General features: G+C 35.8%; 1 protein-coding gene across 1 annotated transcript in view; it reads left to right on the top strand.

Moving 5' to 3' along the window:
- Positions 1-18,848, top strand: part of IPO11 (importin 11) — a 216,112-nt gene that overhangs the window by 179,317 nt on the left and 17,947 nt on the right. Inside the window, exons 28-29 of the mRNA XM_060142999.1 lie at positions 1,430-1,525; positions 8,775-8,859. Coding sequence (XP_059998982.1) covers positions 1,430-1,525; positions 8,775-8,859 — 181 coding nt within the window. The remainder of the gene's footprint in view (positions 1-1,429; positions 1,526-8,774; positions 8,860-18,848) is intronic.

An 18,848-nucleotide genomic window follows, 5' to 3' on the forward strand; every position in this document is an offset into this window, starting at 1 on the left:
TGTCCCTTGCAGGAATGATACTATTAGTTCCCTGGAGATGAGTTATAATTTATTCAGTTATTTTTAGCATAATTTTGTGTGCCAGTAAATGGTCATATACTTCTACTTTTTAAAAGTTAGGCTTATTAAGGTATAGTTCACATACAGTAAAACCTCTTTTAAGCATACAGTTCTGGCAAATGTACACAGTGTATAACACTTCCACACTCAAGATACAGAACATAACCATCACCCCCAAAAGTTCCCTTGTGTCCCTTTGCCTGGCAACCACTGATTAAATAATTTTGCCTTTCCAGAAAGTCACATAAATGGAGTCATACGGTATATAGCGTTTCAAATCTTTTATTTTTCTCAGTGTAATGTTTTTGGGATTTATTCAAGTTGTTGCAGGTATCTGTAGTTTGTTCCCTTTTATTGCTGATTATTCCATTGGATAAATGTCCCACAGTTTATCCATTTGTTAGTTGGTAGACATTAGGATCTTTGCAGTTTCGGATTATGAGTAAAAGTACCATAAATATTTACATACAGATCTGCGAATACTTGTTTTGGTCTTGGGTAAATACCCAGGAATGGGATTGCTTAGTTGTGTGGAGTGTTAACTTATAAACTGCCAATGTGTTTTCCAAGATGGATGTGTCATTTTTTATTCTTACTGGCAACGTATGAGAGGTCCTGTTGTTTTTCACCCTTGCCAGCACTTGGTATTGTCAGTCTTCTTAATTTTACTTATTAAAATCTCATTACAGGGAATTCCCTGGCAGTCCAGTGGTTAGGACTCGGCACTTTCACTGCAAGGACCCGGGTTCAATCCCTGGTCGGGGAACCAAGATCCCGAGCAAGCCGAATGGTGCGGCCAAAAAAAGAAAAATTTCGTTACAGTTTTAATTTGCATTTCTCTGATGACGAATGATATTGAGCATTTTTTCAAGTGCTCATATGCCATCTGTATTCTCTTCTTTGGTGAAGTATCTGTTCAAATTTTTGTCCATTTTTAAATTGAGTTATTTGTCATCTGAGTTTTCAGCGCCAAGTTCTTCATCAGATTTATGTTTTACAGATATTTTTTCCCAGTCTATCGCTTGTCTTTTTCCTCAGAAGTAGAGACTTTTGATATTCAAAATTTTATACCTTTATTCTTTTAGTTATGACATTAACACAAGACTATTATAATAAAGAATATTAAAGCATCTCTTTCCCATCTGATCTACCCACCTAAGTGTTTAAGCATACTGGTAATCTACTGAAAGAAAATTTTACTGTAATATGCAAAGTACAATTTCTGCTTTAAGAAATATATTTTGAAAGTTTCTTTTGTACTTTCAGACTAAAATTTCTCTTCATGTTCAAGAGGATAATTGAGGGGAAAAATAAGAATTACCTGTTGAAATACTTCATTTTAACCTATTTTGCTCTTCTTTTATTCTAGTGTTATCCAAGATAAATTCTGTGGGATTATAAACATCTCAGTGGAGGGCCTACATGATGTCATGACAGAAGATCCTGAAACGGGAACTTATAAAGAGTAGGTGGATCATTTAATTAATTGCACTTGGACTTGGAGAGTAATTAATTATATCCTGCATTATTTTTGTTTACTGTAACCATATAAGTTGCCATGGTATGGCAACTTTTAAATTTTGTCTTCATAAAAGAAAAATATTTTTGTTACTTTACTTATAATATTGTTGGATCTTGAGATAAGCTTAGTTTTGTTATAGTGAAATTCTCAATTGGACTTCTTTGGTCTAATCATCATTTTATGATTTGACATTAGGTTTTTAAAAAAATCCCAAGTGTATTTTAACATATAAATTCCTCTTTTAAGATATCTTGAATAGTATGTTCTTTTTTCCCACTAACAATGTTCCCCTGCCCTTCAGGTGAGTTATGGAGAAAGGGGAATGGATTAGCATCTTATATTTGTATTTGACTGGTTGAAGCATCACTGGCACCTTTAAGATATTAGAGGGTCATATGGTACTTGACTAGTTCCAAAAGAGTGTAGTTAAAATTACAGTTGATTATTGAACAACGTGGGGGTTAGGGACACCAACCCTCTGCACAGTTGAAACTCCACGTATAACTTTACAGTTGACCCTCTCTGTATCTGCGATTCCACATTTATGGATTCAACCAACCACAGATTGTGTAGTACTGTAATATGTGTAGCACTGTAATATGAATTTATTACATGTTCAAATCTGTGTTGCTCAAGGGTCAACTGTGTATTCTTCGGGAGATTAGTTAAAATTATGTTATCAGGAATGCTGATAATCTCACATTTATATAACTATTAATGTGAAAAAAAATTTTTATCACTATATCCTGTTATTTATAATAGTAGAATTATCATATCTTTCTTAATATTGCTATTAATTTAAAGCATGTTTCATATAATGATAAGCAAGTCTTCATGAGATTCCATACTGCTTGACTTCTCAATAATGTACTTAGCCCATTTTCCTTGCTTTTTATAAAACCATCTATAGCAAATGGGAAAGATTGCCATTCGAATCATACTTTGTTGAAAAATATGGAAAGTAGATATATGTAGTTGAATCTTATTAAACATGTATAAACAAAATGTTTCTGGCGTGTAACTTAGCTTTCAGGAACATAGGAGTTCAGATGAAGTGGAAACCTCAGACTTTTGTGATTACAAACCCAAAATAACAAACCATTTTATGTGTGTAGGCAGTTTTTAAAAAGTTAATGTAGGGGGCTTCCCTGGTGGTGCAGTGGTTGAGAGTCCACCTGCCGATGCAGGGGACACGGGTTCGTGCCCCGGTCCGGGAAGATCCCACATGCCGTGGAGCGGCTAGGCCTACGAGCCATGGCCGCTGAGTCTGCGCGTCCGGAGCCTGTGCTCCACAACGGGAGAGGCCACAACAGTGAGAGGCCCGCGTACCGCAAAATAAAAAAAAAAAAAGTTAATGTAGGGATTATGGCACATGACTATAAATATTGTGTTTACATATATAATATGTGACAAAGTTTACAACTGTTTGTGAAATATTTAGGATATATTCAAATGTTCCCTGTCTTCTTTGGAGTATATAATTTAGTTAGGGGGAGGGCGTGTATAATAATAGCACCACGAAAACACTAGTAATGTGTAAAGACAATGATATATGTTTTGAACAAAGCACACAAAACAGCAGAATTCCAGATTGTGCTTTAATAGAATGTCAGAGAAAGAAAAGGCATAGTGTGTTAACTGGAAGCGCTGAGAGTCAGGAAGTTGTTAGAAGTAAAGTTTAGAAATTATCTAGTGTAGTTTCATTATTTAAAAGATAGGTTACAGAAGCTCAGAAATAAAGTTTAGAAATTATCTAGTGTAGTTTCATTATTTAAAAGATAGGTTACAGAAGCTCAGAAAAGTGCAGTGACACAGCAAATTAGTGGAAGAGTCAAGACTAGAACCAAGGTCTTTTGGCTCTATATGCCACACTCAGCCATGAGGGAAGTTTTGGTTTGTAAAAGGAAAATGTTGGATGTAAGCACAACAAACTGACTGGGAGACCATTATCTGGTCTCCCAGATCTGGGAGGTGCATATATCTGTTTGAATTAGTGTTTTTCTTTAGATAAATACCCAAAAGTGGAATTGCTGATTTATGTAGTAGTCCTGGTTTTTGGAGGAGCCTCCATACTATTTTCCATAGTAGCTGCAGCAATTTACATTTCTACCAGTAATGCACAAGGGTTCCCTTTTCTCCATAATTCTTGCCAGCATTTGTTATTTCTTGACTTTTTGAGGATAGCCATTCTAACAGGTGTGAGGTGATATCTCATTGTGTTTTTGATTTCCATCTCCCTAATGATTGGTGATGTTGAGACCTTTCTTATGTCTGTTGGCTGTCTGTATGTCTTATTTGGAAAAATGTCTGTGCAGATTCTCTGCCTGTTTTTTAATCAGATTGTTTGATTTTTTTGGTATTGAATTGAATTAGATTTTTATATATTTTGGATATTAGCCCCTTATCAAATACATGATTTAAAAATATTTTCTCTCATTCAGTAAGTTGCCTTTTCATTTTTTTGAATGATTTCCTTTTGGTTTAATGTAGTCCCACTTGTTTGTTTTTGTTGCCTTTGCTTTTGGAGCAGATCCAAAAAATCATCACCGAGACCAATGTCAAGGAGCTAACCACTTATGTTTTCTTCTAGGAGTTTTATTGTTTCAGGTCTTATGTTCAAGTCTTTGGTTCCTTTTGAGTTAATTTTTGTGTATGGTCTAGTTTCATCTTTTTGCTTGAGTTTCTTTATATGTTTGTATTTTAGTTAGTAGAATTCTTACTTTATTAAACCAGGAAAATATATTAATGACACCTGTAATTTGCTTTCTGCTTGTCTTTGGTTAGAGTGGCTTCCCTTTTTTTCCTTAAATTATGCATTGTTTTTAGGCACAAAGGGAGATGAGATTGACAACCTATTGCCAAAATTTGGGAAGTAATAAGGAAGAAAGGATTTAGCCAGCATTTCAGGAAGCTTAGAGGCACTAAAATTTATTTGAAAAAGACTCATAAATCGTGTTTTTTATAGTTAGAGAGTATAAAACATATCAGCCATCAAGGATATAGCTTTTTTTTTAAACAAAAATAAAATTTAGGCTTATATCAGCATTTTTCTTCCTTCACTTGATGCATTAACCCACCAGATAGCTCTTCAAAATGGAATAGAGGATATCAGAAGAAGCCTTGGTTCCTTGACTCTAAATTATCCCCTGTACATTATCCTAACTTACGTTGGTCTCAGTGACCTCCTTGGGCTCTCTCTCTCTCCAATTTTACCCTTTTGATCCATTCTGCTCCATGTCTTAAAATTAAAAGCCCAGTTCTTATAAAGTTGATGGGGCAGTATTCTTTGCTGATCCTCAGTTTACATTATTAGCCTTGTCTCTTCCTCCCTAGATTCTACCTTCTTCCCCAAATGTGCCACTTTTATATACATGGCTTGACTCAACATTTCTTCTTCTTGGCATGTCACACCCTTAGCTTTGCCCTTCTTCGCAAATACCTACCTCTAAGATTCCTTTCCATGCTCTCAGGAAGAATTCATCGCATCCTTCTCTGTTCCTTTGTGGCACTTTGTCTATACTGCTAATATACAACCTTTAGTTAGTTGCTTGTTTTCAGTCTAGAGGATTTGAGGCAGTGAATAAGAAAAGCTCATGCTCATGATGACTGAAAACTATTAACACAGGATTGAAGGAATTTAAACAAGGTTGAATGGCGAAACATGTGGCATCTAGATGTAAAACAGCCCTGATCTTGCTAACTACCAGGGCAAAGAGATACATTAGGAATTACCTCGTTCCTATTTTCATGTAGAGGGAAGTAGGTGTATCAGGAGAGGGAGACTGTTTCTTGGCCTGAGCCCAGAAATGAATTTTTGATAAGATATTTATTTAAAGGACTGTTAAAGGATTTTCAGCTGCAAGTAAGAGAAACCCTGAGTCAGCTGTCTTTAACAGTAAAAAAATTTGTTATCCCTTACAACAAAACAACTGCAGGTAAGAGGCTCTAGGATTAGCTACTTGTGACCTCACAATATCTTTAAAGACCAGGTTCTTTCTACTCCATCCCCTCAACACATTAACTTCATATGCAGGCTACTTTCTTTAATCGTCAGAAAGTACTTCTAGGCATTAGAGTTCATGACAATGCCAGTGCCAACCAAGTAATCTTCTTTTTCCTTATGTCTTTTTAACATCATAGGACACTTTTCTAGAAGGCATTTCATCAGACTTCCCTTCATGTCTAATTGGCTAGAATTTCTTAAACACGCTCCTGTTGAAAGCAGTCATTAACTAAAGGAATAGGATTGCCATGATTGCTTACTGAGCCACTGGCACCTGGGGCTCAGATCACCTTTTTCTGAAGCATATGGTGACATGGAAGAGGAGGGTAACCGACAAGTTCAGGGCTCTATTAGGAAGGAGGGTGATTATGTAGGCAACCTAAGTGTCCACTGCAGAGACCAATGGAATAATGTCAGTTCTAGTTTTATTATAACCTTAAGAAATGGGTTTGGGGCTTCCCTGGTGGCGCAGTGTTTGAGAGTCCACCTGCCGATGCAGGGGACACGGTTTCATGCCCCGGTCCGGGAAGATCCCACATGCCGTGGAGTGGCTGAGCCCGTGAGCCATGGCCGCTGAGCCTGCGCGTCCGGAGCCTGTGCTCCGCAACGGGAGAGGCCACAACAGTGAGAGGCCCGCGTACCGCAAAATAAAAAAAAAAAAAAGAAGTGGGTTTGTATAGATTAAATGAAAGGTGTACCTTTAAACCAGAAATAATTTAAAAGATTTCATGTTGCATGCTAACACTGTTGGTTGTGTTTGGCTGGTTGGAGTTTCTTGTTGGGAAAGATTCCGAGTTAGCAGAGTAGAGTGCCTGGATGTATTCAGTGGATGAGAGTAGGATGTGAGGGGTGGCTGCCTATGCTCACATGTTAATTGTCCCTATTTTAAACTGTTGTTATTATTATTTTATTACTATTACTACATTCACAGCGCACACATTTTAGCTTACTAGAATTCTATTAATTCTCACCATGCTTTTTATGTAAAACATGATTCCCTATCTTTAATCTTTGTCAACAAAATGAGATTTGACATCTATTTATATATGTATGTATGTATGTATTTATGGATTTTGTCGGGTCTTAGTTGCAGCACGGGAGTGCTTCCCTGCGGCACGTGGGCTCCTCTCTCGTTGTGGTGCCTGGGCTCCAGAGCACGCAGCTCAGTAGTTGTGGTGCACGGGCTCTCTAGTTGTGGCACACGGGCACTCGGGCTTCGTTGGGTCTTACTACCCCGACCAGGGATCGAACCCACATCCCCTGCCTTGGAAGGCAGGTTCTTAACCATTGGACCACCAGGGAAGTCCCCAAGGTTTGACTTTTAATTGGAGATTTTCTTGCAGTAGAGAATTTCAGCTTTGGGCTTTTCAGTTCAATTTTTTTTGTTGTTTTTCTCCACTTGCTACCTTTCAGAGACCCAAATGAATGCAATTTGCAGAATTGCAAAGTAAAAATATCCTGCTCTTTGGGGAAAAAGTGTGTATATTTATATCCAGAATATACTTTATTATTAGTGTGATAAATCTTTTAACTTAGGGACGGAAGAACAGAGAGTTTTTTACTATACAAGTAAGTTGACAGATTTGGGGATGTAGTGAAGGGATTTGATGCAGTACAAAGCATACTTCCATGGGGATCCAGATCTATTGCAGTTAAAATTCAAGTCTGCAGCAGACTTAAAATAGCTTAAGTGAAGGAACTCCCATCTTACTTCAGTTCTAAAATGCAAACTGGGATCTAGACTTTTTCTAAACATTTTACTATATTAAACTACATACCTTTTGGGTTGAGATAATGATGTCATAATTTTCCAACTTTGCGCCAGAGTTCCTTGGCCGACTAGTTGTGCTGTATCATTTTATAGTTGACCTTGAACAACTCGGGGATTGGGGTACCCACCCTCTTTGAATTTGAAAACCCAAGTATACCTTATAGTTGGCCATCATACCCACAGTTCCTCCGGTTCCACGTCCTTGGATTCAACCAACGAGGGATCATGTAGTACTGTAGTATTTACTGTAGAAAAAAATCTGCGTATAACTGGACCCCTGCAGTTCAAACCCATGTTGTTGAAGAGTCAACTTGTATATCATGGTGAACGAAAGCATTGCAGTTCCAAGAGGTTAAAGCCATGAAGTGAGTTAGCGATTGAGCTCTTGCTGTTTTTCAGGGCTTCTGATTTCCAGTTTAAGGTTCTTACTGTTTGATCCCACCAGGTGTACTGACTCATCAGAGACAGTTGTTCCAAAAATTATTTTTTTTAATGGTGGGGGATTAAGGATAAAAGGACATTCATGTCCCCTGCAGGAGTGAGCCTGATCAGGTTTCTGGTGTCAGCGCTTGTCTTTAACCCTGAATCAAAAGTTATTTACACGGCTGAGTTAGGAAGTGTCCTTCTCCTGTACTTGCCACAAAACATAAGAGAAACCAAGCTTTCTTTGCCACAGTTTATTGGTTAAGAACCTATGACTCTGATAAATTACTGAATTCTATTCTAAATTAGGAACAGTGACATTTGTTCTATCAACTTGATTCATTAGACAATATTCATATCTTGTCTCCCTGGAACCAATGTTGACTGAATAGGAAGCTATATTTCTATTATCTCTGCTAATGGTGAAGAGCAGTAGTGCAGATAATCAAAATAAAATGATTTATAACTGTCCTGCTGGTACAAGTGCTATCAGGGACAGGTTCCTCATAGCATAGTAATGTAATTTGGAGCACAAAGTAGATTGTTACATAATTAATAATTAATGTTTTAATGATGTTACTGTTTAAATTACTGTTACTGTTATGAAACATAAATAATTAGACATATGAAGCTTAGTGGAAAAGAAGTATTAATTTTAAGTGTAAGTATTTTTTTTAGTATCATTTTTTAGAAAGATATAAAAGGTATATCTTGCTTTGTCAAGTGATTTATGGTTCAAAAGTTGCCTATAAATAAATTTCTTACAATTTATTACCTAAATACTGAAGCAAAATGCTCTAAATTTTTTTTGGTGTGACCCTTTTAAAAGTGAGATATCTTTTCATAATTAAACTTTTTAATTATACATCTAATTTATCTAGCTATTCCTCACATATTGGTACATAGAAGCATTATTGTTCTCAGTATTTTGAGGTTTGTTTTTAGTATATTATAGACTTTTTTATTTATTTAAAACATTTTTTTAAAAACTGCAGCTGTATGTTAATGTCTCATCTTGAAGAACCGAAAGTAACAGAAGATGAAGAGCCACCCACAGAACAGGATAAGAGGAAAAAGATGGTAAGTTACAAAAGTAGCTTCTAAAATCCGGGAAAACCATATATTGTCATGATATTCTGGAGGTTTCAAAATATGTGGTGGTCCATTCTTCCTTCCTTCCTTCCTTCCTTCCTTCCTTCCTTCCGTCCGTCCATCCATCCATCCATCCATTCGCCTGACCCTGTTGCAGAATTAATGTAACATAACTGAGTTTTGAAATTTGGGGTATACTCCTAAAACAGATAAATTGCATTCATAGTACAGGAAGTTGAGTTTAACTTTTGATCTGAAATAATTGTTTCTTGTCTTAGCAGAGGGTTTACTCCTTTACTTACAGGAACCATATGACCCTCAAACCTTATTTAAATTGTAATGCTAATTCTTCTGTTTTGAGATTTATTGAAATTTCTTTATTCCCTATTTCATGGATCTTATAATGATTTTTTTTCTGAAATACATTACAAGCCTTTATAAGAATGTCTTTAAATTAACTGCTAAATTGTTTTGAAAACCATAACTCTCACTACAGGAGTCTGATAAGAAAAAGGAACCAAAAATAGGAAACATCTAAAATATCTTATCTCTAAAATTATTTATAATCATAAATTTTTAAATACTTTGACACATGAATATAAAATAGTTACATAAATAAACTTTTTCTCCTTTTTTTCTTGGAATCTGCTCTAGTCTCCTGACCTCACCAGTTATTAATGTCATTGTACTTTCTGTCCTCATTCGCAATTGAGAACAACAACACTCTCTACCTCAAAAATAGAATAAATAAATTAATAACATAAAATGGTCATGAGATAGATAATGCTGAACCCCTAATAATTACTTTGTAAGTGTTGGCTATCATTAGTCTACTCATGATATTCACTCCTTGAATTATCCCACATTACTCCTCAAGGGCTTCATCCTAGGTGTACAGCTAATACTGCATGGCTCTGACAGCCTTCTTTTAAACTGTGTTTGAGTTTAATCCATTTTACTTTGTTTTTATGCTAGATGTCATTTCCCTAGCGCTAGTGTAGAGGAAAGGACAATATCCAAGTTCATAAAACCTGAATTCTAGTCCTGTTTGTGTTGTTAATTATGACCTTGAGGAAGTCACCTTGTCTCTTGAGAATCATTTCCTCATCTGAGAAATGAGGGGGAAATTGGATTAGCAAATTCCAAGGCCTATGAGCTAAAAAATTATTTGATTTTTTTTTTAAAGCTCTTAATACCATTCCTTTCTTTCCCCACTATCTGTGTCCTAGTGAAGTTTTCAGTTGTGAATATATCTCTGGAAATATTTCTCCCATGAAATGAGACTGCTAAGCAGTATCCTAAATACATGCAAAATGTATTTTCTTCACTTAGAATAATGATAATCTTTTGGTAGAACATAACAATTTGTCTTTTCCCCTCTACTTTTTAAGCCTTGAATATATCATTGGTGTTATAGAAAAATATGATAACATTTTTCTTAATAATGTTCTGAACTTATAAATGAATAATAGGTATTCTGCTTCCTTTCAGATCAGCTTTTTGTACACTTAGTAACATGGTTAGTCTGGTAGATCTGTCCTTTGCAAATTGATTTACCCAGGTCTATTCTTCATTACATATAGAATCCTTAGTAACATCATAGAGTAGTAATTTTAATTCTAACTTTATTTTGAAGGTAAGTGCAGTACTATCTCCGAGAGCAGTGTAAGAACATAGTTTTCGAAATAACCCTTAAAGTTCTTTGATTTAGTTTTGTGATCCTAAATTTTATTTGAGCACTCATTATTTTATCATTATTCTGTTTTAAGTAGTATTGATTTATAGAACAACTTTTATTTTTTAAAGTGGCTGATTTTATTTGAAATTAGTTGTCACAGTAGCTATTTGATGTAGATTTATATTGTCATCTCTATTAAGATTTCCAGTGCCTTAGCCATAAGGCTTTTAGTCTTATGCTGATAAATACCACAGTGTTTATGATTAATGCTGAGATTATGTATATTAGCCTTGAATAAATATAATTGTGAATACAGTGCTAATTTTTCAGTAACAAACAAGATTAGTTTCACTGTATCTTCAGGGTTACAAGAATGAATTATGTACTTTCTTTCTGTAATTATATCATCATTCTTGTACTGTGATGTCTTTAACATTAGAAATTATTTGAGAATTATCTAAATGTGTCTTGGTTGTAGTTTAAAAGGGAAGTGTTTGCTGGTAGATGATTATGAATTATTATTCAAAAGAAAAACCAATCTAGCATCAAAGAGTTTTTTCATTTTAAAATGAAAATTTTTATTTACTTGGAAGAAAAAGTGTAGCTGCTTGATTCCAGGATTACATAGTTGAAAGTCTGATTTACTGACTGTCATTGTTGTCTTAAAGTAGTCCCTAAAATGTGGCGTATTCATTTCAGTAGCTGCTTTGGTAGAGTGAAGCAGCAGTGATTATAATTTAGAAAGGTGGATGATTAGTATTATATCAAATGTGCCAAATGATTTTCCATAAGTTTATGAGAATTCTCTGTATTTCATCTTAAATAAGGATGAAATTTCTGTTCAGGAAAGCTATTAAGTGGTCCAGACTTTTGATTGTGTGCTTTTTTATCCAGCTCTTCTCTGTTCTGTTTGGGGGGAACTAATTCTGAGAAGATTGAACGTGGCTTAAGCATTACACTTCATTTCTAAGTTTCCTCTCAGTCCAGTATACTCCAGTAGTAGAATGGTAATTTCATGACCTCTTCTATAAAGAATTTAGCTAATACCTTAACATTTTAAGTTCCTTATAATTTCTTTTTTTGTGAAATGCGACATACTAGGCATTTATAGGTTGAAACTTCTCAAATTTAAGTTTTTGAGCATATTAATGCTTTCTGGAAATGTTTTGGTACCTGCTAAGAAAGCATTGTTAATGAAACATTTGATATAATAAGTAAAGCTGTGTTGATCATGCTTTCCTGTTAAAGTTTAAGCCCTAGAAATATTTTGATAATCTGTTTCTGTAAATAATAATCTAGTTTTATACATACTTAAGAGATGCTTTAATTGATAATGGGGTATAAATAAGTTGAACATTATTAAAACTACACTAGCTTCTCACTCACTTGTGCTAGTAGAAGCAGTAGCACAAATAAAGGTCTATCTAAACATCATTCATACGGTCTTCTGCTTTTGCTGTAGCACAGCTAAGCAAATTGATGATATGTTAGGTTGGGTTGCATTTTATTTGATAAATTCATGACCAGATCCTAAGTCTTGTGGCAAATATAATAAAGCCTGAGCATGCCTTGCATTTTGCCTTCGAGTGAGTATTGTCTCCTGTGCTACTATTGCCAAATACAGCACTGGGTCAGGGAGGGACAAGTGCTGCATTGTGGGAGTGGAACTTGTCTGAAAATCATACCCTTCAGGTACCTGATACTTCTCTTTCTGAGAGCAGATAGATGGCCTCTTCCTCCACTTCTGCCTCTGTTTCCCTCCCTCTTCTCCTTCTCCCTTCAGCTTCCTTCCTTCTCATCAACTCTCCCTGAAAACTTATTTGCGTAACTATGAAATACAGCAGTTTTCCTCAGACTTTTACTTACATTTGGAATATAGAATACATTGTTGGAGGGAAAGTTACCTTATTATCAGTTGCAAATATTCCACAATGTTGTTTTGTAAATTTTTAGTTCAAATATAATGTCAGCAGCGTGCACTATAGTGGTGGTTTGGGATGGGACATTGTAAACTCTCCCTGAACAGGTTTTTCTTTTTTTTTTTTTTAGGTTGTTACATAATATTTATTTATTTAAAAAATATCTTTATTGGAGTATAATTGCTTTACAATGGTGTCTTAGTTTCTGCTTTATAACAAAGTGAATCAGCTATACATATACACATATCCCCATATCCCCTCCCTCTTGTGTCTCCCTCCCACCCTCCCTATTCCACCCCTCGGTCACAAAGGACCAAGCTGATCTCCCTGTGCTAATGTGGCTGCTTCCCACTAGCTATCTGTTTTACATTTGGTAGTATATATAAGTCCATGCCACTCTCTCACTTCGTCCCAGCTTACCCTTCCCCTCCCCGTGTCCTCAAGTCCATTCTCTACGTCTGCGTCTTTATTCCTGTCCTGCCCCTAGGCCTGAACAGTTTTGATCACTGAGAACCAGTAAGATTATTCTTTTGCCTGTTCCCATTTACCTCTAAAAAACTCAGCAGAACTAGTAGAAAGACAAAATTGTATTTGTCACTAATAAGGTACTATCTTCTTCTTAATTCAATATCAGTATTTTGAAATGCATGTTAAAAAGACATTTTTGTTTTACAAATAATATGAGATTAATCCATTATCTTATTATTGGTGGTTTCTGAACTGCCTTTTGAGAATCCTTACCCTATAACATTGAGTAATCAAGGTAAATTATACAATTGTTGAAAATACTCTTTAGTATTCAACTTGCATGAAATGTCACTCTGGTTATGAATTTAGAGCTTTTCGCTTTTCCTCAACTCGCCCAGTTCTGTTACATTTTTCCCCTCTATTTCTCATGCTAAATCTTGAACTTATCCTCATTTGGAACTGATCTCATCCAAAATCCTGAACTCTGACATTTCTCTCTCATCACAACCTCTTCTTCTTCCTCACTAACTATTCCTTTTCTCCTGGTAAATCTGTTTTGTACCTTTATCTGGAGCCCCATAATTCGTCCTTGTTTTCATAATCACTTTCCCAGCTTTTAACCTAGATTTCCTTGTTTTTCTGCTGTTTTTAACTTTGGACAAACCATATCCTTTGCCTCCCTGCTTTAGACCTACTACATTTCTGGGCCTGGGAATCAAGCATACATATTTCTTTAAAGGGGCACATATTATTTTGATGTACAACCAGGGTTGAGAACCACTGCAATAAGAATTTAACTCCTTGTTAATCTTTACAGACCTCTGTAATATGACTCCAGCCAACCTTTTGAGGCTTGTCTTCCTTTTTCCCCATGCTGTCTGCTAAACCAAATAACTTATCTCCGTTCATATCTATGTTTTCTTGTCTCTGTTATGGAGTTCATACTAGTCCTTCCATCTGGAGTAGCCCCTTTATCCTCCTTCTCTCCACTCAGCTTACTCTTTTGCCATTTTTCTCATGAGGTACTCTCTCTTCTCACTGATCACCTTTCCTACCCATACCCAGTTACAGAAATGATCTTGCCCTCTGCTAGACTTACATAGCAACTTTTCTGTATGTTTTGACTGCCTTTACCACTGCATTTTAAAAAAGATATTGGAGATCAGAATACGAAAGATAATGATCCCTGAGAAACAAAAAACAAACACTGTGAGCCCGCTGATTGCCACATATTACTGCCTTCAGTTTCCAGGGAGTGGCCTAGGGAGCCCAGTGGTCTTTCTGATTTGAGGAGAGGAAGCTGGAAATCTGAAGATACCAGAGTGGCTCAGGTTACCAGAGAAGAGGAAGCTGCTCACATAGAATTTTGGGGATCTTCATTGGGTCCCCTCTCAGTCTTCACCTGAGTACTGATTAGCACATACAAGTGCAGAAGTTACCCAAGTCCAGAGAAAGAACCTCCAGAATGGATTGTTACGAGAACAATACTCAGAGCTGACACAGAGCAGGGAGTAGTCCCTCATGTCAGAGTGGAAATCTCAGAATTCACAGAGTATTAGGTAGAGGACTCAGAATTGTATTACCTCGGCAGTGGAGCAAAATTAGCCCTAGATTAGGTATTGCTCTGTTCCTGCCAAACAAAGCTTAAAAGCAAAATCCGACCTACCTAAGGAGACAAAGGACCTGTACTCCGAAAACTATAAGACCCTGGTGAAAGAAATAAAAAATGACACAAACAAATGGAAAGATTTACTGTGTTCTTGGACTGGAAGAATCTATATTGTCAAAATGACTATACCACCCAAGACAATCTGCAGATTCACTGCAATTTCTATCAGATTACCAATTGCATTTTTCACAGAGTAGAAAAAAATGTTTTTTAATTTGTATGGAAACACAAAAGACCCTTAATAGCTAAAGTAATCTTTTTTTTTAATTAATTAATTTATTTATTTTTGGCTGTGTTGGGTCTTCGTTTCTGTGCACGAGCTTTCTCTAGTTGTGTCAAGCGGGGGCCACTCTTCACGGTGCGCGGGCCTCACTGTTGCGGCCTCTCTTGCGGTGGAGCACAGGCTCCAGACGCGCAGGCTCAGTAGTTGTGGCTCACGGGCCCAGTTGCTCCACGGCATGTGGGATCCTCCCAGACACGGCTCGAACCCGTGTCCCCTGCATTGGCAGGCGGATTCTCAACCACTACGCCACCAGGGAAGCCCCTAAAGCAATCTTGAGAAAGAAGAACACAGCTGAGGGAGTCAGGCTCCCTGACTTCAGACTATACTACAAAGCTACAGTAATCAAAACAGTATATCATTGCCACAAAAACAGAAATATAGATCAATGGAACAGGATAGAAAGCCCAGAGATAAACCCACACACCTGTGGTCAATTAATCTATGACAAAGGAGGCAAGAATATACAATGGAGAAAGACAAGTCTCTTCATTAAGTGGTGCTGGGAAAACTGGACAGCTACATGTAAAAGAATGAAATTGGGGCTTCCCTCGTGGCACAGTGGTTAAGAATCCACCTGCCAATTCAGGGGACACAGGTTCGAGCCCTGGTCTGGGAAGATCCCACATGCTGCGGAGCAACTAAGTCCGTGAGCCACAACTACTGAGCCCATGTGCCACAACTACTGAAGCCCACGCACCTAGAGCCTGTGCTCTGCAACAAGAGAAGCCACTGCACTGTGACGAAGAGTAGCCCCCACTCACCACAACTAGAGAAAGCCTGTATGCAGCAACGAAGACCCAGTGCAGCCAAAAATTAATAAATAAAATTAATAAATTTTAAAAAAAGAATGAAATTAGAACAATCTCCAACACCACACACAAAAATAAACTCATAATGGATCAAAGACCTAAATGTAAGACTGGATACTATAAAACTCCCAGAGGAAAACATAGGCAGAACACTCTGACATAAAACACAGCAATATCTTTTTGGATCCACCTCCTAGCATAATGGAAAAAGACACATTATATAGAGAGGGAAAGAGATAAGGCCAGTGGCAAACTTGTCATTGGAAACAGTGCAGGCAAGCCAGTAGCAGAGCAGCATTTTTAAAGTATTGAAAGAAAAAAATCGTTTCTCTTATTTTCACATTACTAAAATAATCTTTTGATACAACTTTTTATTACTGAAAATAAAAATTGTTTTATTTAATCCCTGCTTAATTTGTGAAGTTTTCAAATTTTATTTTGATAACAATGAAAGATGTCCCGTTTTCTCATTTTTCTTTATTCAACAAGAATATGAAATATTTACAGGCTGTTTACGTAACCTATAATAGTATCATAGATGGCCCCTGAAAATCTATTATACTAATTGTCAGATTTTTCTCATTTATCATACTACTGGATATTCTTTATGCTACTGCTTGATTGAAACTATAGAAGTATAGGCTTGAATGCTTTTTAATCATTAACATAGAAGTACTCACATTTGTTACTTTATGGCCTGCCATCTGATTCTTTTTTTTCCCTTCAGAATTGCTGAGATGTTTTCATTTTTTTCTTCAGTCTTTGATACATAGTGATCTATAAAGTCTGTCGATAGATAATAGGAAAAAGCCATTCAGAAGCTGGTTTGTTAACAAGAAAATCAGATCTAAATTGTTCATTATGAATGTTTTTATTGATATCTAATTTTAAAAAACATTATAAATAGGTAAAATTTGTCTTTGTTCCTCTGCCTCCTAGAAAGCTTTAAAACTCAATTCTTAAACTTTAATATTAAAGAACAGTTTAAAAAATAGTGACTATAAATGATTGCTTCTGATTTTGCAAGTAAAGCAGTTGTACTGGTTAAATTTTTATATACTTGCTTGCTGTCACTTATTTTTGGTTGTCACTTAACATATTTTCACCATTCTGATTCTCTTAAGGCCCAATTTATTAAAATTGTGTGTAAATCCTCCCAGTTCACCATTCTCTTAAAAGTAGTTCTCTGTTGACTCTTAGTCAGGTACCAAATAATTCTACCTGCTGCAGTTACACAACTGCTTCTCTTGACCTCCACACAGTGGCAATAGAGTAGCATCTTCTAAATGAGCTATTTTTCTTTTGTATTCATTCCATATACATTTTTGAATGCTCACCATGTACAAAGCATTGATCTTTATAATCAGTATTTTCTCTGCTAGCATGTTTATCTACCCACAGAACCTATTTTCTTGTGTATGTTGGTAAATAATACATACATATTCTTTAAAAATATTCAATGCCATTAGCTTATTACAAAGTCAGTTTCTTAAAATGGGAGGATCTACTTGTTTTTATCTATGCTTTGCTTAGATTCTACCTATAAGTTTGACTGACTGCTATACTGCTGTTAATATATCCTTATCTTCATTTCTAGGTGATGCTAAAATGTAAAAAAGGTTATCCTAGGTATATTTTTTATATACCTAAGGCCAGCTATATAAAAAATACTAAATATTTCAAAGTTGGATTGAACAAAACTTTCTGTACCAAGTGAGACTTCAAAATCAATGTTAAACTTACCCCGTATCTTGAAATATGCTATTGCAGTGGTTAATTCAGCTCTTACAAACTGTGGAATTGCAAGTAACATTAAACCATCCAAGAGGATAGGAAGTAATGAATTGAATAATCCAACTGAGTTGTAATAAAGGCACAAATTGATAACCAGGCATCCTCCTGAGATAGCAGTTTTTCCCTGTGATGGAGCTAAAATGTTAATCAAAAAATAGTCTGAGATCAAGAGGTTAAGATCTTTCACAGTAGGCTACATCATAGTAATCAAAAGACACTAGAAAAGAAAATTCTATTGAAAATGCTCTTGGAACTAAATAAAGTGATGGCTTCTAAGTTTTTGCTTTTACTTGAGATCTCAGATTAATTCCCTGCTTACATCAGTATTGTTCTTGAGTATTAAAAAAATAGGCAGCCTCTCATTATTCATTATTTACTTGAATTGTTACTGAAAACTTTAATCAGGAAGAGTTCAGTAATTTGCCACTGTTCACTTGGAAACTTTGGCAATGTGGTATTGACTCAATAAATAAAGTCTTCATATTTTTAGATGAAGAATATGACCTGGTTTGGGAGAACTTAGGTAACATTACAGTGAACTTTAGACTGTCTTCTTGATGGGTTTTCCTACTCTATTCCTGCTTTCCTCTTCTGCTTCTTTCTTTTTCTCAATAAATTATCAGTATGCTAATTGTGTTTTTATAAGGAGCCTATCTTTTGAGGAAAGGGAAATTTAAGAAGGCTTTTCAAAGAATTGTTCTACGTAAGGAAGTTCCTATTTTGAAGACTTTTTTTAAATTATAAAAGTAACCTATACTAATTTAAAAAATCACAAAATCATTGTATGATGTGGAATACCCTTTCGCCAAGGCAACCTTTACTAACATTATATGTATCTTTCCGAACATTTAGTTTACATATATAAACATCTGTATGTAGTTCACAAATTAGAAACACTATACATTCTATTTTGCTGCTTGATTCCTCTTAAATGTAGTAAATGCATGAGCATATTTCCTGTACATAAATTTAGATTTGCATTATTTCTTCTAATAGCTGCACACAATGACATTCCATTGAATGAATCTCCATCCCATGCATCTCTTGTGCAGCAGTTCTCAAAGTGTAGGCCACAGATAACAAGGGGTTCCCCAAACCCTTTTAACAGTATTATTGTCTCATAATAATAATGATTTCATAATAATACTAAGATATTATTTCCCTTTTCATTGTGTGAACATTTGCACTGGTGGTGCTAAAACAATGTTTTGTACCCAGTGGTGGGTATAACTGCTGGCACTTCAGCATTAATAAGGTCAGTGACAGCAAACTATACTAGCAGTCATCATATTCTTCACTACCATACACTTAGTCTTTTGTTTTTTAAAGCTCCAGTTTCATTTAAGAATGTCTTTGA

This window comes from Lagenorhynchus albirostris, chromosome 3 (assembly GCF_949774975.1).
Source record: "Lagenorhynchus albirostris chromosome 3, mLagAlb1.1, whole genome shotgun sequence".
In the NCBI taxonomy this organism is placed as follows: domain Eukaryota; kingdom Metazoa; phylum Chordata; class Mammalia; order Artiodactyla; family Delphinidae; genus Lagenorhynchus; species Lagenorhynchus albirostris.